Source organism: Gadus macrocephalus, chromosome 2, assembly GCF_031168955.1.
Source record: "Gadus macrocephalus chromosome 2, ASM3116895v1".
NCBI classification, from domain to species: Eukaryota; Metazoa; Chordata; class Actinopteri; order Gadiformes; family Gadidae; genus Gadus; species Gadus macrocephalus.
In genome coordinates, this window is record NC_082383.1 from 5,139,299 (window position 1) to 5,155,530 (window position 16,232).

General features: G+C 49.9%; 1 protein-coding gene and 2 long non-coding RNA genes across 5 annotated transcripts; 1 reads left to right on the forward strand and 2 right to left on the reverse strand.

The window, feature by feature from the left end:
- Positions 1–79: 79 nt before the first annotated feature.
- Positions 80–15,754, reverse strand: atxn2l (ataxin 2-like). 3 transcript variants are annotated; one of them, XM_060077316.1, is made up of 23 exons: positions 15,599–15,754; positions 14,900–14,945; positions 13,872–13,928; positions 13,576–13,647; positions 13,112–13,295; positions 12,452–12,573; positions 10,077–10,168; positions 9,723–9,929; positions 8,570–8,862; positions 8,376–8,447; positions 8,105–8,227; positions 7,890–7,961; positions 7,613–7,665; positions 7,171–7,430; positions 6,320–6,398; positions 5,809–5,976; positions 5,614–5,677; positions 4,609–4,745; positions 4,107–4,239; positions 3,869–3,975; positions 3,083–3,247; positions 967–1,144; positions 80–419 (listed from the first exon to the last, which is right to left on the reverse strand). In XM_060077316.1, the coding sequence occupies exons 1-23, from the start codon at positions 15,634–15,636 to the stop codon at positions 361–363; spliced, it is 2,781 nt and encodes a 926-aa protein (XP_059933299.1). In that variant the 5' UTR covers positions 15,637–15,754; the 3' UTR covers positions 80–360. The 3 variants fall into 3 exon arrangements, with proteins under 3 accessions (XP_059933299.1, XP_059933304.1, XP_059933290.1); XM_060077321.1 differs by having other exon boundaries at positions 5,824–5,979; XM_060077307.1 differs by having other exon boundaries at positions 5,809–5,979.
- On the reverse strand, positions 2,337–2,791 carry LOC132445627 (uncharacterized). The gene is made up of 2 exons (XR_009522664.1): positions 2,678–2,791; positions 2,337–2,557 (listed from the first exon to the last, which is right to left on the reverse strand). It is a non-coding gene; the product is annotated as an uncharacterized LOC132445627 (long non-coding RNA).
- LOC132445639 (uncharacterized) lies at positions 10,248–10,877 on the forward strand. Its single transcript, XR_009522675.1, has 2 exons — positions 10,248–10,402; positions 10,582–10,877. It is a non-coding gene; the product is annotated as an uncharacterized LOC132445639 (long non-coding RNA).
- Positions 15,755–16,232: the final 478 nt, after the last annotated feature.

A 16,232-nucleotide genomic window follows, 5' to 3' on the forward strand; every position in this document is an offset into this window, starting at 1 on the left:
CGTCTCGCTGTTTGTGTTCGCTTGGACTTATACCAGACGTCTTCGTACGGGGAATCAAACACTTGGGGGAAACGACGGGTTGAGATTGAAAAGTGTATTTTTTTATTTGTCATTATTTTATGAAGAGGTTTCTGCTCTTCGTCCTTGTCTTCCTCTTCCTCGCACAAGCTCCTCTTCAACCCCAGAGGAAGACACTTTCTACTCTCTTTAGTAAAAGAACGACTAAAATGGATTAAAATGAGTTTGTTTTTTCAGGAGTTGGAGAGGCGGGAATGTGGAGAGTGGAGGGTGGGGGTGGGGGTGGGGGGGGGGGATAGTGTTGACACTCCTTCTGGGGTCAGAGGTTATGGGAGGGAGGGCTCAATTTCCAGCCGGGTGGAAAGACAGCTGCTGGGGGGGGTGACCCTGCACCTGAACAGCTGAAAGAAAAGAAAGACAGTTATTAAAGTATGTTATTAAAGCTCCTCAAAGCCTAATTAACATGGAGAGAGAGCTTCGATAACATGGAGAGAGAGTGAGAGCTTTGATAACATGGAGAGAGAGAGAGAGAGCTTCGATAACAGAGAGAGAGAGAGCTTTGATAACATGGAGAGAGAGCTTCGATAACATGGAGAGAGAGAGAGAGAGAGCTTCGATAACATGGAGAGAGAGAGAGAGAGCTTTGATAACATGGAGAGAGAGAGAGAGAGAGAGAGCTTCGATAACATAGAGAGAGAGAGCTTCGATAACATGGAGAGAGGGGAGGTTCTAAGCCCTTCAGTTAAAGAGCCCCCATCCAGGTGTGTATCACAATCTACCCCCCTAGTGACATCACAAGTGGGTGTGGCCACCGGGACATACGATGGCCGACCCAGCGGACTGAACCAACCGTCACGCTGACCTTCCCATCATGCATCTCGGTGATGCATTCTGTCCCGAATGGTTCCGATTATTCTTGTCTCAGGGGGCGGGGGGGGGTCTCCTCACCTGGGTGCGGTCCCATGTAGAAGTGTTGGTGCGCCGCCTGCTGGTGGGGGGTGTTGGGGTGCTGGGGGGCGGGGCTAGCCGCGTGCTGGGGCGGCCCGTAGTGCAGCATGACGGGCGGGGGTCCGTGGCCCCCCTGGGGGTGGTGGTGGTGTCCGCTCATCCCCCCCGCCACATGGGCCTGGGGTCAAAGCAGATACCAGAGTCAAACTGAATGTCCTCGGTCAATTCAAAGTCACTTGGGATTTTTTTGGGGTGAATGGGTGAAGCCCGGCACCAACCGGTCACAACCGGTCACAACCGGTCACAACCGCCCCGCTGGGATACGGCAGGAGGGAGGAGCCTCGTAGTCTCACCTGCAGGAGCACAGCCAATAGGAGGCGACTCACTCTACCACCGGAGGAACGCCTTGAGACGGACTTCCAGACCTCTGGGACGTTACAAAAGGTCAACTACTTTCTACACGTTTGGTCCGAAACAACCCGGGAATGTTCACCACAGGGGGACACCAGGACAGGACGACCTTCGACCGGGACAGTCCCGCTGGTCTCGTCTTCCGTTGACATTATTGTTGTTTACAATACATTTATCCAAAGCGACTTGCATCAGTGAATTTGTCATAGGAAGGGGGAACAATACATTGGGGTCGGTACAGTAAGGACGTTCATAGAACCAGGTGCAAAGTCGAGCTGAATGATTTGGGGAAATAATCTAATTGCGATTATTTTGACCAATATTGCGATTAAGATTGAGGCCCCGTCCACACGAAGCCGATTTCATGGCGAAACCGCAAAGGTCTTGTACGGTTCGGCCTTCCGTCCACACGAAGCCGGCGAATCCGCTGACCGAAACCGCAAACTTCTGAAACCACCCTCGGAGGTGGTTTCAAATCTATCCGGTTTCGTTTTGGTTTCGTGTGGACGCCTGAAACCGACTGAAACCGCAAACCATGACGTCATCGCCCCACCCCTCGACCTCGTAGCCAATGGCTCTTAAGCCCGCGGAGTCTCAGAAATCACAACAAAAAAGATGATGGCGGACTACAAGCTTGTAATCGTTCTGCAGCATATCATGTCCCTTGTTGGGTTGCTAAGCCATTATTTATTGAGAATCTAGTTCGCCATCGTAGAAGAGCTGTTTGTTTGTGTTGTTAGTGGTTCGGGGGGCAGCCTTTATGCGCATGCTCGCCTCTTCTTCTTCTGGATTTGTGTACCAGAAGCAGCGCCCCTTATGGGCCTGGAATGTTTACTACAGCGTTTCTACAGATCTATCCGGTTTCGCTTGGCTTCGTCTTTACGGAGATACTTCGAAACCGGATAGATCGAAACCGTAACGGTTTCGCCCGTTTCGGCTTCGTGTGGACGGGGCCTTAGTTTTTAGTTTTTTTTAATTGATTAAGTCCCTTATGTTCTGTGTTATTCATTAAAAAAGCAATACATCTTTCTTAAGTATGACCAACACAACATGAAGCACTCGACATATAAACTGCCCTTTCCTTTAGACCAGGCTGGTGAAGGAGTGGGGGTACAGCGGGCTGATCTGGGTGAAGGCGTGGGGGTACAGCGGGCTGATCTGGGTGAAGGAGTGGGGGTACCTGGGCCAGCGGGCTGATCTGGGTGAAGGCGTGGGGGTACCTGGGCCAGCGGGCTGATCTGGGTGAAGGCGTGGGGGTACCTGGGCCAGCGGGCTGATCTGGGTGAAGGGGTGGGGGTACAGCTGGCTGATCTGGGTGAAGGCGTGGGGGTACCTGGGCCAGCGGGCTGATCTGGGTGAAGGGGTGGGGGTACCTGGGCCAGCGGGCTGATCTGGGTGAAGGGGTGGGGGTACCTGGGCCAGCGGGCTGATCTGGGTGAAGGCGTGGGGGTACCTGGGCCAGCTGGCTGATCTGGGTGAAGGCGTGGGGGTACAGCGGGCTGATCTGGGTGAAGGAGTGGGGGTACAGCGGGCTGATCTGGGTGAAGGCGTGGGGGTACAGCTGGCTGATCTGGGTGAAGGCGTGGGGGTACCTGGGCCAGCTGGCTGATCTGGGTGAAGGCGTGGGGGTACAGCGGGCTGATCTGGGTGAAGGCGTGGGGGTACCTGGGCCAGCTGGCTGATCTGGGTGAAGGCGTGGGGGTACCTGGGCCAGCTGGCTGATCTGGGTGAAGGAGTGGGGCAGGCTCTGGTGCGGCGGGAGGCTGTAGCCCTGCATGGAGAAGGAGGCCTGGGGGGAGCTGTGTCCCGGGGCCGCCGACAGCTGCCCCGTGTGGTAGAGGGCGTGGGGCTGGGGGGCCCCCTGGCCGGACTGGAGGAGGAGGAGGAGGAGGAGGAGGAGGAGGAGGAGGAGTCAGGTCAATGCTTTGTACCTCACCACCTGCTACGTCCTCTACACCACCCGCTACCTCTACACACCACCCGCTACGTCCACTACGCCACCCGCTACCTCTATCCCACCTGCTACATCTTCAACACCCGCGGCTTCTACAATTCTCTACTTGGTACGACTCAGTACTATACATGATTCTCTACTTGGTACGACCCAGTAGTATATATGATTCTCTACTTGGTACGACCCAGTACTATACATGATTCTCTACTTGGTACGACCCAGTAGTATATATGATTCTCTACTTGGTACGACCCAGTACTATACATGATTCTCTACTTGGTACGACCCAGTACTATACATGATTCTCTACTTGGTACGACCCAGTACTATACATGATTCTCTACTTGGTACGACCCAGTACTATACATGATTCTCTACTTGGTACGACCCAGTAGTATATATGATTCTCTACTTGGTACGACCCAGTACTATACATGATTCTCTACTCAATACAACTTTAACATCGTTAAAGTCTTGTATAACACTCACTTCCATCCCTCTACTTTGTACGACGCTCCATGTCAGTGGGGCACCTACCTGGGAGTGGGCGGGGCTTGGAGCAGCGTGCTGAGGTGGGGGCTGACTTCCTGTGGGGGTGCTGGAGGGCTGGGGGTGATGCAGAGGTCCGGAGAACGACTGGGGCGCTGAAAGACAGATTCACCTAAATGACTTTTATGTTGTGATATCGGTCAATTAAGTGTAGGTCAACCCCTTTCTCTGCTCCAATACCACGTAAAGGGGGCGTGGCCCACGAGATGCCCCTCCCACTGCTTACCATACATGGCCTGCTGCTGCCCCTGGGAGGCCTCGGCTTGGCCCGGGTACTGGGGGCCGGCGGGGCCCATGGCCTGGGGTGGGGCCCCGGAGGTCAGCATCCTGGCTCCCCCGGGAAGCACCGAGTACATGGGCTGGAGAGAGAGAAAGAAAGAGAGAAAGAAAGAGAAAGACTGGTGAATACTGTCCTCAGGTCCATCGCTTATCTCCTCTAGACAGAGCCAGGAGAGTAAATGAGACGGGGGGATACTGGGGAAGTGGAAGAGCAATGCAAACTCTGTTAGCAAGCAGAACCAGTTCACCTGAACTGGAAGTAGGTAGGACTGGTAGTAGGAGGCAGACCTCAGGTGATGGCATGTGGCTAGCAGGTTGTGTGTGTGTGTGTGTGTGTGTGTGTGTGTGTGTGTGTGTGTGTGTGTGTGTGTGTGTGTGTGTGTGTGTGTGTGTGTGTGTGTGTGTGTGTGTGTGTGTGTGTGTGTGTGTGTGTGTGTGTGTGACCCTACCTGTCCAGGGTAGTGGGGGGGCAGGGCGTACTGCAGGTAGGACTGGGGGTAGGGGGAGGCCACCAGGGAGGGGCCGGCGTGGAGGACCGGGGACCCCATGGAGCCGTGCTGGTCGGGACGGGAGCCCAGCATGGGACCTACACACAAACACAAACATATTTATACAGTATATACATACATACACAATACTTTTCTTTTACATTGGCCTAGATGCGTGTGTGTAAAGGTTGGGCGATCGTCTACAAGCTTTCATCGTCCGACGGCGCCCCCTAGCGTTCGCCGATAGTCGATACTATCGGCGGCTGATTTATCACATTATAAAATTGCCGTTTTATTTTTCTACTTTTTTCTTCCAAACGATAAGGAAGGTCTTCCCCTTGGACCAGCGTGAGCCTCCGCTGACTTAAGTTTCGACACGTCGGTGCCGGCGGCGCCGTCATGATGACACAGTCGGTGGGTCTCCATTGTGAAACCTGGGGGGGGGGGGGGGGGGGGGTCGTGTGGTCCTCAATATCACAGTTTCATGTAACGCCGGATGCAACTACTCCTTTCTACTGATTTCGGTTGGTTTCATTGAAGCCGTCTGGTCAACCTCTGACAATTCAACACAGCACAAACAATTCATTTTCCAACCGTTTACCTTCGTTCAAACCAATGAACAAATCGACACACTTGTAGATTCTTCAATAATATCTAAACGAGATTTCGATAGCTTTTATACTTTTTTCAGAATCAGTTTTAGTTTCTTACCGGCATGGTTTTCAGTTGCTCTCATTGATTTCCTTTGACGCCAGAGCGTAAGGACGTTCATGAACACACACACAGACACACACACGCAATAGCTCCGCCACAAAGCCGCGTTTATGGACACTTGATCCGATTAGAAGTGGAACAGCTCAATCGCCAATCGGCCCATCCCTAGTGTGTGTGTGTGTGTGTGTGTGTGTGTGTGTGTGTGTGTGTGTGTGTGTGTGTGTGTGTGTGTGTGTGTGTGTGTGTGTGTACCTTTAGGCCTGGGGTATTTGTTCTGGTTGACGGTGGACATGGTGTACTGGTACATCTGTGGAGCCTGAACACAAGATAACTTATCATTATCATTCTTTTCACATTATTAAAGTAAACCACTTATTATTATGGCGTTATTAAACAATAGAAGCGGTTGATAATCCTTGAGTGTGTGTTACGTTCCCCGTGTGTCACCTGCGCGTGTGTTACCTGGACCGCGGGCCCTTGCAGTGGGATGGGGGACAGGTAGGACAGGTAGTGTCCGGGACCCCCGCTGTAGACGGGGTGCTGGCCGGGGGGGGGCATTACCACGGAGGGGGAGGGGGCGCTGGGGCGAGGCGGGGTGGGCGTGGGTGACGGCTTCTGCTGGGAAACAAAAACAGGACACTTTAACACGTGTGTGTATGACCAGGGGTAGTGTGTGTGTGTGTGTGTGTGTGTGTGAGACCAGGGGTAGTGTGTGTGTGTGTGTGTGTATGACCAGGGGTAGTGTGTGTGTGACCAGGGGTAGTGTGTGTGTGACCAGGGGTAGAGTGTGTGTGTGTGTGTGACTGTGTGTGTGTGTGTGTGTGTGTGTGTGTGTGTGTGTGTGTGTGTGTGTGTGTGTGTGTGTGTGTGTGTGTGTGTGTGTGTGTGTGTGTGTGTGTGTGTGTGTGTGTGTGTGTGTGTGTGTGTGTGTGTGCGTGCGTGCGTGCGTGCGTGTTACCAGGGGTACAGCAGCAGGGTTGATCTTAACGGGCTGGAACTCCTTGGCATTGGGGTTCAGCGTGGAGCTCTTCACCTGCCTGCACGCCACGAGGCAAACCACATGATGTCACAATAAAGAATATAACGAATCAAACATGACCTAGGCCAGCCTAGAAAGATACATTACACACTGTAGATGGAGATGTAGTTTAAGTATTTTCTAAGTTGTCTCATCGTGGGTCATTTTGGGGGATTTAAATCTATTCTATTCTGGAGATGAAAATGTACTGTCAACAGGAAATGTGGATGTTCCGATAACGATCACATTCAATGATATGGAACAATTATGAACACCCACTCTCGTCTGAACATGAGATAAGGCGATGATCGATTATAAACCAGGAGCTCTAAATCACTTCCCTTTATCGACCGATAGGCATTGCAACCCAGTATCACGTTGATTTATGCTTACTGTCACGTCATTTTTACTATAAACCATGGACCCTCTCAATCATGAACACCCTCAACCATGGAGCCTATAAACCATGGACCCTCTGGACCATGGAGCCTATAACCATGGACTCTCTCAACCATGGACCCGATAAACCATGGGCCATATAAACCAATGGTCCCTATAAACCAATGGTCCCTATAAACCAATGGTCCCTATAAACCAATGGTCCCTATAAACCAATGGTCCCTATAAACCAATGGTCCCTATAAACCGCGGACACTCTCAATCATGGATCCTATAAACCATGGACCCTATAAACCATGGACCCTAAACCATGGACTGTATAAACCATGGACCCTCTCAAACATCATCAGTAACTATGGGTGTTGGCGGTTCGTTTCAGACAGGGAACTCACACTGCAGGTACGCCAGCCTCTCTGCCCTCCAGCAGGGCCTCCTCTCCGGGGGCGCCGGCGGGGGCCTGCGGGCCCCCGGGAGTGGAGCCCAGGTGCCCGGCAGCTAGGCCTGAAGCGGAGGCCGACATCCCGGGGGACTGCTGCAGAACCTGGGGGGAGGAGGAGGAGGGGTGGGCCAGGGGGCTGGGGGCGGAGTCTGGTGCCTGAGCAGGTGCTGTGGCGGAGGCGGGGCCACCTGAGGGGGAGGAGCTTGGCTGCAGCTAAGACAAGTAACGCAGAGAGGGAGGGGTCGAGGTATTGGTGTGAATATAAACGTGATATATGTAGATGAACAGCATGAAGTGTATCGCTCGGGAACCACGTTGGCCCACTTGGGTTACTAGTGAGGATCGAGAGGCGTTAAAAAGAGCAGTGAGTTTGAAAGCTGCCTGGCGCGTCTTACCCGGAACTCCTTGCCAAACTTCCGCAGCTCTTCCAACTGGGACCTCTGCTGGACTGTTTGGGGGGGGGGGGGGGGGGAGAGGTGAACCGGGAGGGAAGGTGAGAGAAAAGCAGAGAGAGTTAGCTAAATATTAGGTCAAACCTAATATTATGGGATAAGGAGAGAGAGATTAGCGCTAGATGGGTTAAAGAGTTAATTAGGCACACACACACACACACACACGCACGCGTACACACACACACACACACACACACACAGAAAAACACACAAAAAATACCTTTGTTAGTCTTGGGGTCCTGGGGGCTCCCGTCTGGTCGGTCATTGGCTGCAGAGTTCAGGATCTCGTTCACTACAGGAAGAAGGAACCAAGGATCATGTGACCACCAGGCTCTGGTGTGTGACTCTAGCATGGTGAAGCCTCCATGTTTGACGCGTAACACGTATTACGGTTGTCCACTACAACATGGTGGAAGCCGATTGGCCAGTTCTCACCATCTACAGGAAACAGAGGGGTGGGGCCAGACGGTTTGGCCGTTGGCATGGTGACCGATGGGTGGGAGGAGTCAGCCACAGGAAACTCCTGGGGCTGGGCATCGGGCTTCGGTGAGCGAGAGACTAAAGGAATCCCAGAGAGAGAGCGAGAGAGAGAAAAAAAGCTACTTGGTACAAGCTGTACTCTACGGTGTGGTATGATATTGTACGGCCGTGGTCAGACTGCCGTGCCCAGAGGCACAGGGTACAGACCCAGGCTCTGCTGTGTTACCTGGAGGCTGGGTGTTGCGCAGGTGTCTGTTAGTCGCCTGCCTCTGGGCTTTAGGAGATGTTCGTGACACGACTAGGAGAGAAGAACAAGATGCGAAAACGATCAGACTAATCGAAGATGTTTGGCGGGAAATAAAAAAAAAAGAGAGCAAAAATCAGCAACGCTAGTTGTCATGACAACAAGCGTGACCCTACCTCCATTGAGGGAGGCGCGGGGGGCGTCGCCAGCGAAAGGTGGAGGCGCGTGATTGGAGCAGGGGGGGCTGCCGGCCGTGGGGGGGCTGGCCTGTGATTGGTGGGGAGAGTAAGCGGTCCTGACGGACAGGGGGCTGCTCCTATCGGTGGTCGGCTTCGGGGAGGAGGAGTTGGGGGCGGGGTGCCTGGAGGAGGCGGGGCCTCCGGGGCGGGCCGGGGCGCCACCCCTCAGGCTGCTGGGAGACACGCCCATCTCTCGGGCCCTCTGGGGCAGCGGGATGTAGCGGCCCTCCCTGGAGGGAGAGGGGGAGAGGAGAAGGGAGGAGAGAGGGGAGGAGAGGAGAGGAGAGGAGGGGGGGAGAGGAGGAGAGGAGGGGGGGAGAGGAGGAGAGGAGGGGGGAGAGGGAGGAGAGGAGGGGGAGGAGGGAGGAGAGGAGGGGAGGGGAGGAGAGGATGAGAGGAGAGAAGATGAGGGGGGAGGCAGGAAAGATGGGAGGAGAGGAATGGGGAAGAGGGGAGGATCGTGTTCAGGGTATCTGCAGGTTTCAGCAAGGCAAATTTAAGACTTTTTAATGCCACCTTGAATGTTATTTAAGACCTAAAACACGCGATGGTGGGGGTTGACAACAGACGCGAGCCAACTTCGGAAACGGACGTCTTCCGGCCAACTGTCCTTGAATTTGCACTTACCCATTGTCGCAGACTAGCTAGCAAGCACGCAGATAATCGTTTATATATGCAGCTAGCAAGAAAGAAGCCTCTCTACATGTCCTTCCTGAAAAGTCCCACGAAAAAAATAAATAAATCCTGCCCCGACAAATTTAAGACCTCGAGTTACAGTATTTAAGACCAGCATAGGACATTTGTAACGACTTTAAGACTTTTTAAGGCCCAACATTTAGAAACATGAATTTAAGACTTTTCACAGGACACCCTGGTGTTCTTTTACGTTTCCTTCAATAAACGTTTAAAGCAACAATCTTAAAATGGTCAACAAACCGTCAGCCCGGTCTGAAGGATGCCGGTAACCATGCCGACGGCCACCTGGTAACTCTACGTGGGCTATAAGAACCAAAACACACACACACACACACACACACACACACACACACACACGTGGTTGGGGTAAGGGGTTGCCCTTGGCGACGGTTACCTGGTGACGGCGGAGAAGCCGGGGCTGGCGCGGCCCTCCCTCTCCCTCGCCACGGCGCTGAACTTGTCCTCCTCGCTCTTCCCCTCGTCGTTCTCCAGGGAGACGCGGCGGCGGTACTGAGCGCTGCCCTCGATCTCATTGGCCAGCCGGGCGGCGCGCGCCTCCCGCTGCCGGAACGACTCGGAGGACCCCCGCTCCAGGGGGACGCTGGAAAGAGATCACGCAGATGTACAGCCCGTATCTAAAGCTAGAAATATAGATTTACATGATATATACATTGTGTGTGTGTGTGTGCGTGTGTGTGTGTGTGTGTGTGTGTGTGTGTGTGTGTGTGTGTGTGTGTCTCTCTCTTACGTGTACATGGACAGGTTGGAGTCGTAGGTGGACTTGATTCCGTACGTCTCCTCGTTGAACTTGAACATCTCGTTAGCATCCCAGCCATTGGACTGCACCACACACGTGCACAAATAAGGAATTGATTACACACACACACACACACACACACAGTGTGTTTACAGAGCCCGTCTCAAGGTGTGTCCGTGTAGAGTCTGTCTCCAGGTGTGTGTGTGTTTACATAGTCTGTCTCCAGGTGTGTGTGTTTACAGAGTCTGTCTCCAGGTGTGTGTGTTTACAGAGTCTGTGTCCAGGTAGGTGTGTGTGTTTACAGAGTCTGTGTCCAGGTAGGTGTGTGTGTTTACAGAGTCTTTCTCCAGGTGTGTGTGTTTACAGAGTCTGTGTCCAGGTTTGTGTGTGTGTGTGTGTGTGTGTGTGTGTGTGTGTGTGTGTGTGTGTGTGTGTGTGTGTGTGTGTGTGTGTGTGTGTGTGTGTGTGTGTGTGTGTTTACAGAGTCTGTGTCCAGGTAGGTGTGTGTTTACAGAGTCTGTGTCCAGGTAGGTGTGTGTGTTTACAGAGTCTGTGTCCAGGGCCCCGTTTCCCGATAACAATGGATCCACGCTCGTACGATCATTCTCACGATGGATCTTGTGATCCATCGTAAATTTCTTTGGAGCGTTTCCCGAAACTCCTCTTAACATGAACGCGCGTTCACTGCACTCATGACGTTCGTAGGATTGTAACTGTCCACTGACACGGTGCTGAAATGGGCTCCGTAGGAGGGGGAGACGCAGGAATGTTGCAGGAAAATGGGGTTAAAAAGTGTTCGAATATCTCCCCATCAAGGCCAACCGCAGAGCAGCCTACGAAAAGAATAGACTGCAATAATATGAATGCTAAAGATATTAAAACACAATTGATTATATCTGCTATATCAGTCCTAATCCTGAACGCACTGTGCGCACATTTTTTCACAGTATTTTGCCCCCCTGAAATAATTCCCTATTACAAAAATCAAAAATAGCTTGAGTGACAACTACATTTATCTTAATGTGCTGATTTCTGAAACATTCTTTGCGCAGTAAAGGGAGCCGACTTTATCTGATTCCGCATAAAGTTTCATTGATTGGCCCGCGCTCTCTTCTCTAGAGTCTTTTGGTATAAAATGCAACATTCCATTAATTCAGTATCATTCAAACGCAGGGGCTGGGCATTGACACACGGCTATTGCTGACCCGATTGGAGAGCTTGGTCTACATCCAGCCCATATTGTTGGGCAGGATGATGTATAGGCCTTTTTACACTTCCAAGCTGGTTCGGTCGCAGATTGGCACGCCAAGCGATTTCACTGAGGGGGTCAAATCCCCCGTTCGTCACGGCGCAGGCTTTCTTGGTTCACTGGAGAAGGCGGGGCTGCCTTCTCCAGAAGTCTCTGACCTCTTTAGAATAATTTGCATACTCCCGAATGTTTTGTTTTTTTCTATGAATGAAGACACCCGCATGCAAGAATGAGTTCACGTCTGAGTGTAGGCTAAAAACGCGATTAACTATTTAAAAGTGCAAAAACGCCAACATATTCTTTATTTTGCTGAGAACTTGTTTTTTATCCCGACAAAAGCCTCGTTAGGAAAGTTCCTCTGTGTCTCTCTCGTAGATCGCACCATCTTTCAAGATCTTTTTTCATGCGACTGCATAACCTTCTCTCACGTGATCAGCAGCTCGCGGATTTCACTTTCTCTCCAGTCAGAACTGCTCATGATGACAGGCTATCGCTGCGTTGTCTCTGTAGAGACAGCGCAGCAACACCTCTATCCAAGGATCATAATCAGATTCAATATGAAACCCAATAAACCGCAAATGTGTGTAGGGTCCGGGAGGGTAAATTGGGGTGCTAGCTCAAGCAGGCAAATTACCTCGGGCAGTGTAAACGCGCGGACCGTGCCACGAAAAAGGCGTGCATACGACGGCATATTTGGCACTGTAAAAACACCTTATGATGGTGCTGGTAATGTAAGCGGGAAAGCGCGAAGCGTTCAGGCACGCAATCGCAGCACATTTTTCACGCAGCAGTCTACGTTCACTGCAGAAACCACGCTCTCAACTTGGCGTGAGCATTTTCATGACGTTCGTTACCAACGATGCTTTCGGGAAACGGTGTGAAAACTGTATGATGCACTTCACGATCCACTTAGGCTAACGATGCTTTCGGGAAACGGGCCCAGGTGTGTGTGTGTGTGTGTGTGTGTGTGTGTGTGTGTGTGTGTGTGTGTGTGTGTGTGTGTGTGTGTGTGTGTGTGTGTGTGTGTGTGTGTGTGTGTGTGTGTGTGTGTGTGTGTGTGTGTGTGTGTGTGTGTGTGTGTGTGTGTGTGTGTGTGTGTGTGTGTGTGTGTGCTTACAGAGTCTGTGTCCAGGTCCAGTCCCTCTCCGTTGGGATCTCCTCCGTCCCAGCGCAGCAGAACTTTCTCCCGCTGCTCCCCGTTCACACGCCCGCTGCTGATGGCAGAGTCTGTGAACGCATCTACACACACACACACACTTAACCTCATATCTCGTTGATAGAATATCAGTCCGCCGCTGCCGTAGCCTACTACCAGGAATATAACACTGCTGCTGAGACATAGCAAATCCCTCAAAATGCAATGCAATGCAAGGTTGGTTTTTTATTTCTAACATTATTCTATCAACACAGACATTTACATCGACCGTCTGGCGTTATAGATGATTTGCCTCGGGTGTACTGTGGAGTGGGTAAGACTGTTTTATTAGCAGGCTAGTATTGCCCGGTGCCGTGCGCTAGCATGAGCAAACTCTGCAACTAGAAGGACTGAATCAAATGTGTTGAAAACTGTCTCCAATGATAAAGAACACCAAGGCTAACTTGGGAATCAGGCCCTATGTCCAAAATTCCGAACTACCCCTTTAACCGGTTTACACAAGGCCAATAAGGTCAGGTGAAGTAGTGACAGATGCACCTAATCCCACCATGACTCCATCAACACGAGGTTGACAGTTTTGGATGTATTATGGTGGGATGGGAGGGATCTGTGGCGAGTTACCTCTGATGGCGAAACTGAGGTCCACGTTGCGGCAGGTCATGGTGACCAGATCTGACGGGCTGAAGATCATGGTGTCTGTGATGTCCTCAATCCTGGGTCCCCCTCCCCCATCACCACCTCCCCCACCGTCATCCCCTGGACCTCCCTCCCCCCTCTTGTGGACCGCATCCACCGCAAGCTCACACTGGGAGAGAGACATAGAGACAGACAGGGAGAGAGAGAAATAGAGACAGAGAGGGAGAGAGAGACCGATGAGGAGAGAGATAGAGAGAAAGGGAGGTAGACAGACAGACAGACAGACAGACAGACAGACAGACAGACACAGTTGAGGAGAGAGACATAGAGACAGCGGGATTCTGTGATTAATGGCTATACAAGTAAAGTTGACTTGACACAGACAAAGACGGATAGAACGAGACAAGGACAAAAGAAAACCACATGTTAACAGTTTACCAGACATTTACCTGGGAACTGAGTGTCTTGAAGATCCCTTCGTACACAGCCCCGTTTTTAACCCTCACGTCACACGTGGCTCCCTGGGAAGAAACAAAGGCCCGTTTAGAGGTGGGGGGGGTCCAAGGCACCGTAAGACTCCTCCAACGCGGAGGGGACAGAGGAGGAGGAGACAGCAAGAAGGAGGGGGAAAAGGAAGAGGAGGACACAGAGAAAAAAGAAGGAGACGGAAAGGAGGAGGAGGAGGAGGAGAGAGAGAAGGAGGAAACAGAGAGGAAAGAGACGCACAGGAGCGAGCAACACTCACCACCACAGAGGTAAGGATATGGAGCATCCCGGCATTGTGGTACACGCCTTCAAATACCTAGGGACAGAACACACGTACAAGTATAACACCACTGGAATGCTGATGTGTTCACATGGGTAGGGTTAAACTAGGTGAAATATTACCGTTTTGGTCGAAAGATTACATATTGAGACCACGTTCAAGACAACTCCGAACCCGGAAGTTTCAGCCCTTGGTTTTCCACTTTCTACATAACTATGTTCACGCTGTCAGGTAACTGACGGGCAATAAAACATGGATATACCCGAAGGAAGTTGGGCATAGTGTAGCTCATTGCTGATTACTAAATAAATAGGCATCGGCAATTTATGCTTATTTTGGAAAGACACGAAGAAGAGAGTAGACAAACACTTGTTGTCAGCGAATTTAAATTGATAATATAACAGTTTAAATAAACATATTGCTATAATCAGAGGGAAATATAAATGATAAAAACACAAATCAAATCGTAACAATAATTTTCTTCAGATTAAAGTCAAGTCAAGTCAGAGGTTTGAAGCTCTGAAATGATATGCATATTTCTATCTTGTTATTCCGAGTCAGGTAATGATTTTTCCCAAGTTCAGAGTTGTCTTTAAGACAGTATATGTGGTTGGTGTTTAATACAATTATTTATAATTACAGTACTTTTTGTTTTTGTTTAATAATATAAAAAACAGCCTTCTTACTATTGGTATTTTACATATAAAGTATTATATGATACAGTAGGCCTACTTATGGTTGGTGTTAAATATTATATTTAACACTTTAGGTGCCTAATAAACTAATATATGATACAGTAGTCAAACTTGCTGTTTTTTTTTTTTTTTTTTACAGCAAGTAGGTCTACTGTGTTAAATATTATCCTCAGTTTGTGTTTAATAAAGTCATACATATGACAATATGCATACTTGAGGTTGGTGTTTAATATATATATTGAACACAGTAGGCCTAGATACTGTTGGTGTATAATAAAGTCATACATAACAAAAACCAGTTGGACTACTTACTGGCGATGACTGTGACTGTGACGGAGGCTTCATTGTGTTTCTTGTCCTGAAAGTTCAAAGGTCAACACGGGGTTACTGACAGGACTGTCTAGACGCCAGTACAGTCTAGCTTTTGGGGGGTTCGAACCCTAGACGAAAGGTATTGGGATCGAATCCCAGTTTCCTCAGTCTACCTGTAGGCTTCCTTCCCTCAGCCCTACCTGCGCCCTCATAACATGCAATCTTGATGATTGTAAGCCGATTTTGATAGCAGCGTCAGCTGTATGACTATGTAGACGTTTATTAGTACCCTTACGTATTTAGCAGTGGTGTCTCCTGTATTAAGACTTAAAATATACTAAATCAAATAAAACCCGGCGGCAATCCGATCAATAGCTTTCTACATTAGCATGTAAGCTAGCGAGTTGCACCATTGCAAGCCTGCACAAGAAATGACCTCGGTCGTGTTTGGCAACCTATTTGAAAGCTGAAATCGCCTCGGTTATTGTACTTCTGATCATGTAAAAACGGTTTAGTCGTTTACATTATCAGTATCTTTGTCGTTGTTGCTGTCAGCTAGCCTTAGTTAGCTTCAGTTACATTGTCTTGCCGCAGTTAGCCTAGTTAGCGATGCTCCTCAAAACAAACACTGACATCTTCCGGTAAATCAGATCCTAAGGTACTCATAGTGGCGGTGAAGGTTTGGTAATAAATACATACTTTTTAGTCATGTGCATCCCTGTGTTTCCAGGCTTCATAAACCGTCGAAAACAAAAACAAAACACCGCTCTGGGGTGTGCTCGTTTATTTCTAACCCGGCATCCGATTAACAAGTGACGTGTGGTACCCGGGTGGGGTTAAAAGCGGTTTTCTCACCACATTTTTAGTTTTCTACGTATAATCCTGTATGATATGGTATTGCAAGTAACTTAGATTAGTATTCTGTTAAAAATATGTAGCTCCAAAATCTATGAAGAGAAACGTCTATAATTTACCGGTTTTGAAACCCACGTGATAAGTGCATAAGTCGATGTACAATAACAAGCGCACCACTCTTAAGTCACGCCCTCATCTGCGATGAAAGGTGAATGAGCAATTCTCCCATCACTCTTTATTTACTTAAATCCAATTGGCTCGCTAAACCTGTCGCTCGTAAACAGGAACACGATATATATATATATATATATATATATATATATATATATATATATATATATATATATACACATACATATACACACACACACACACACACACACACAGTATATTATAAATCATCTCTCATCTTCATCCGCTATTATTATAAATACACAGCCTTTATTGAGGAAAGACACCTAATAGTGTTGACCCTTTG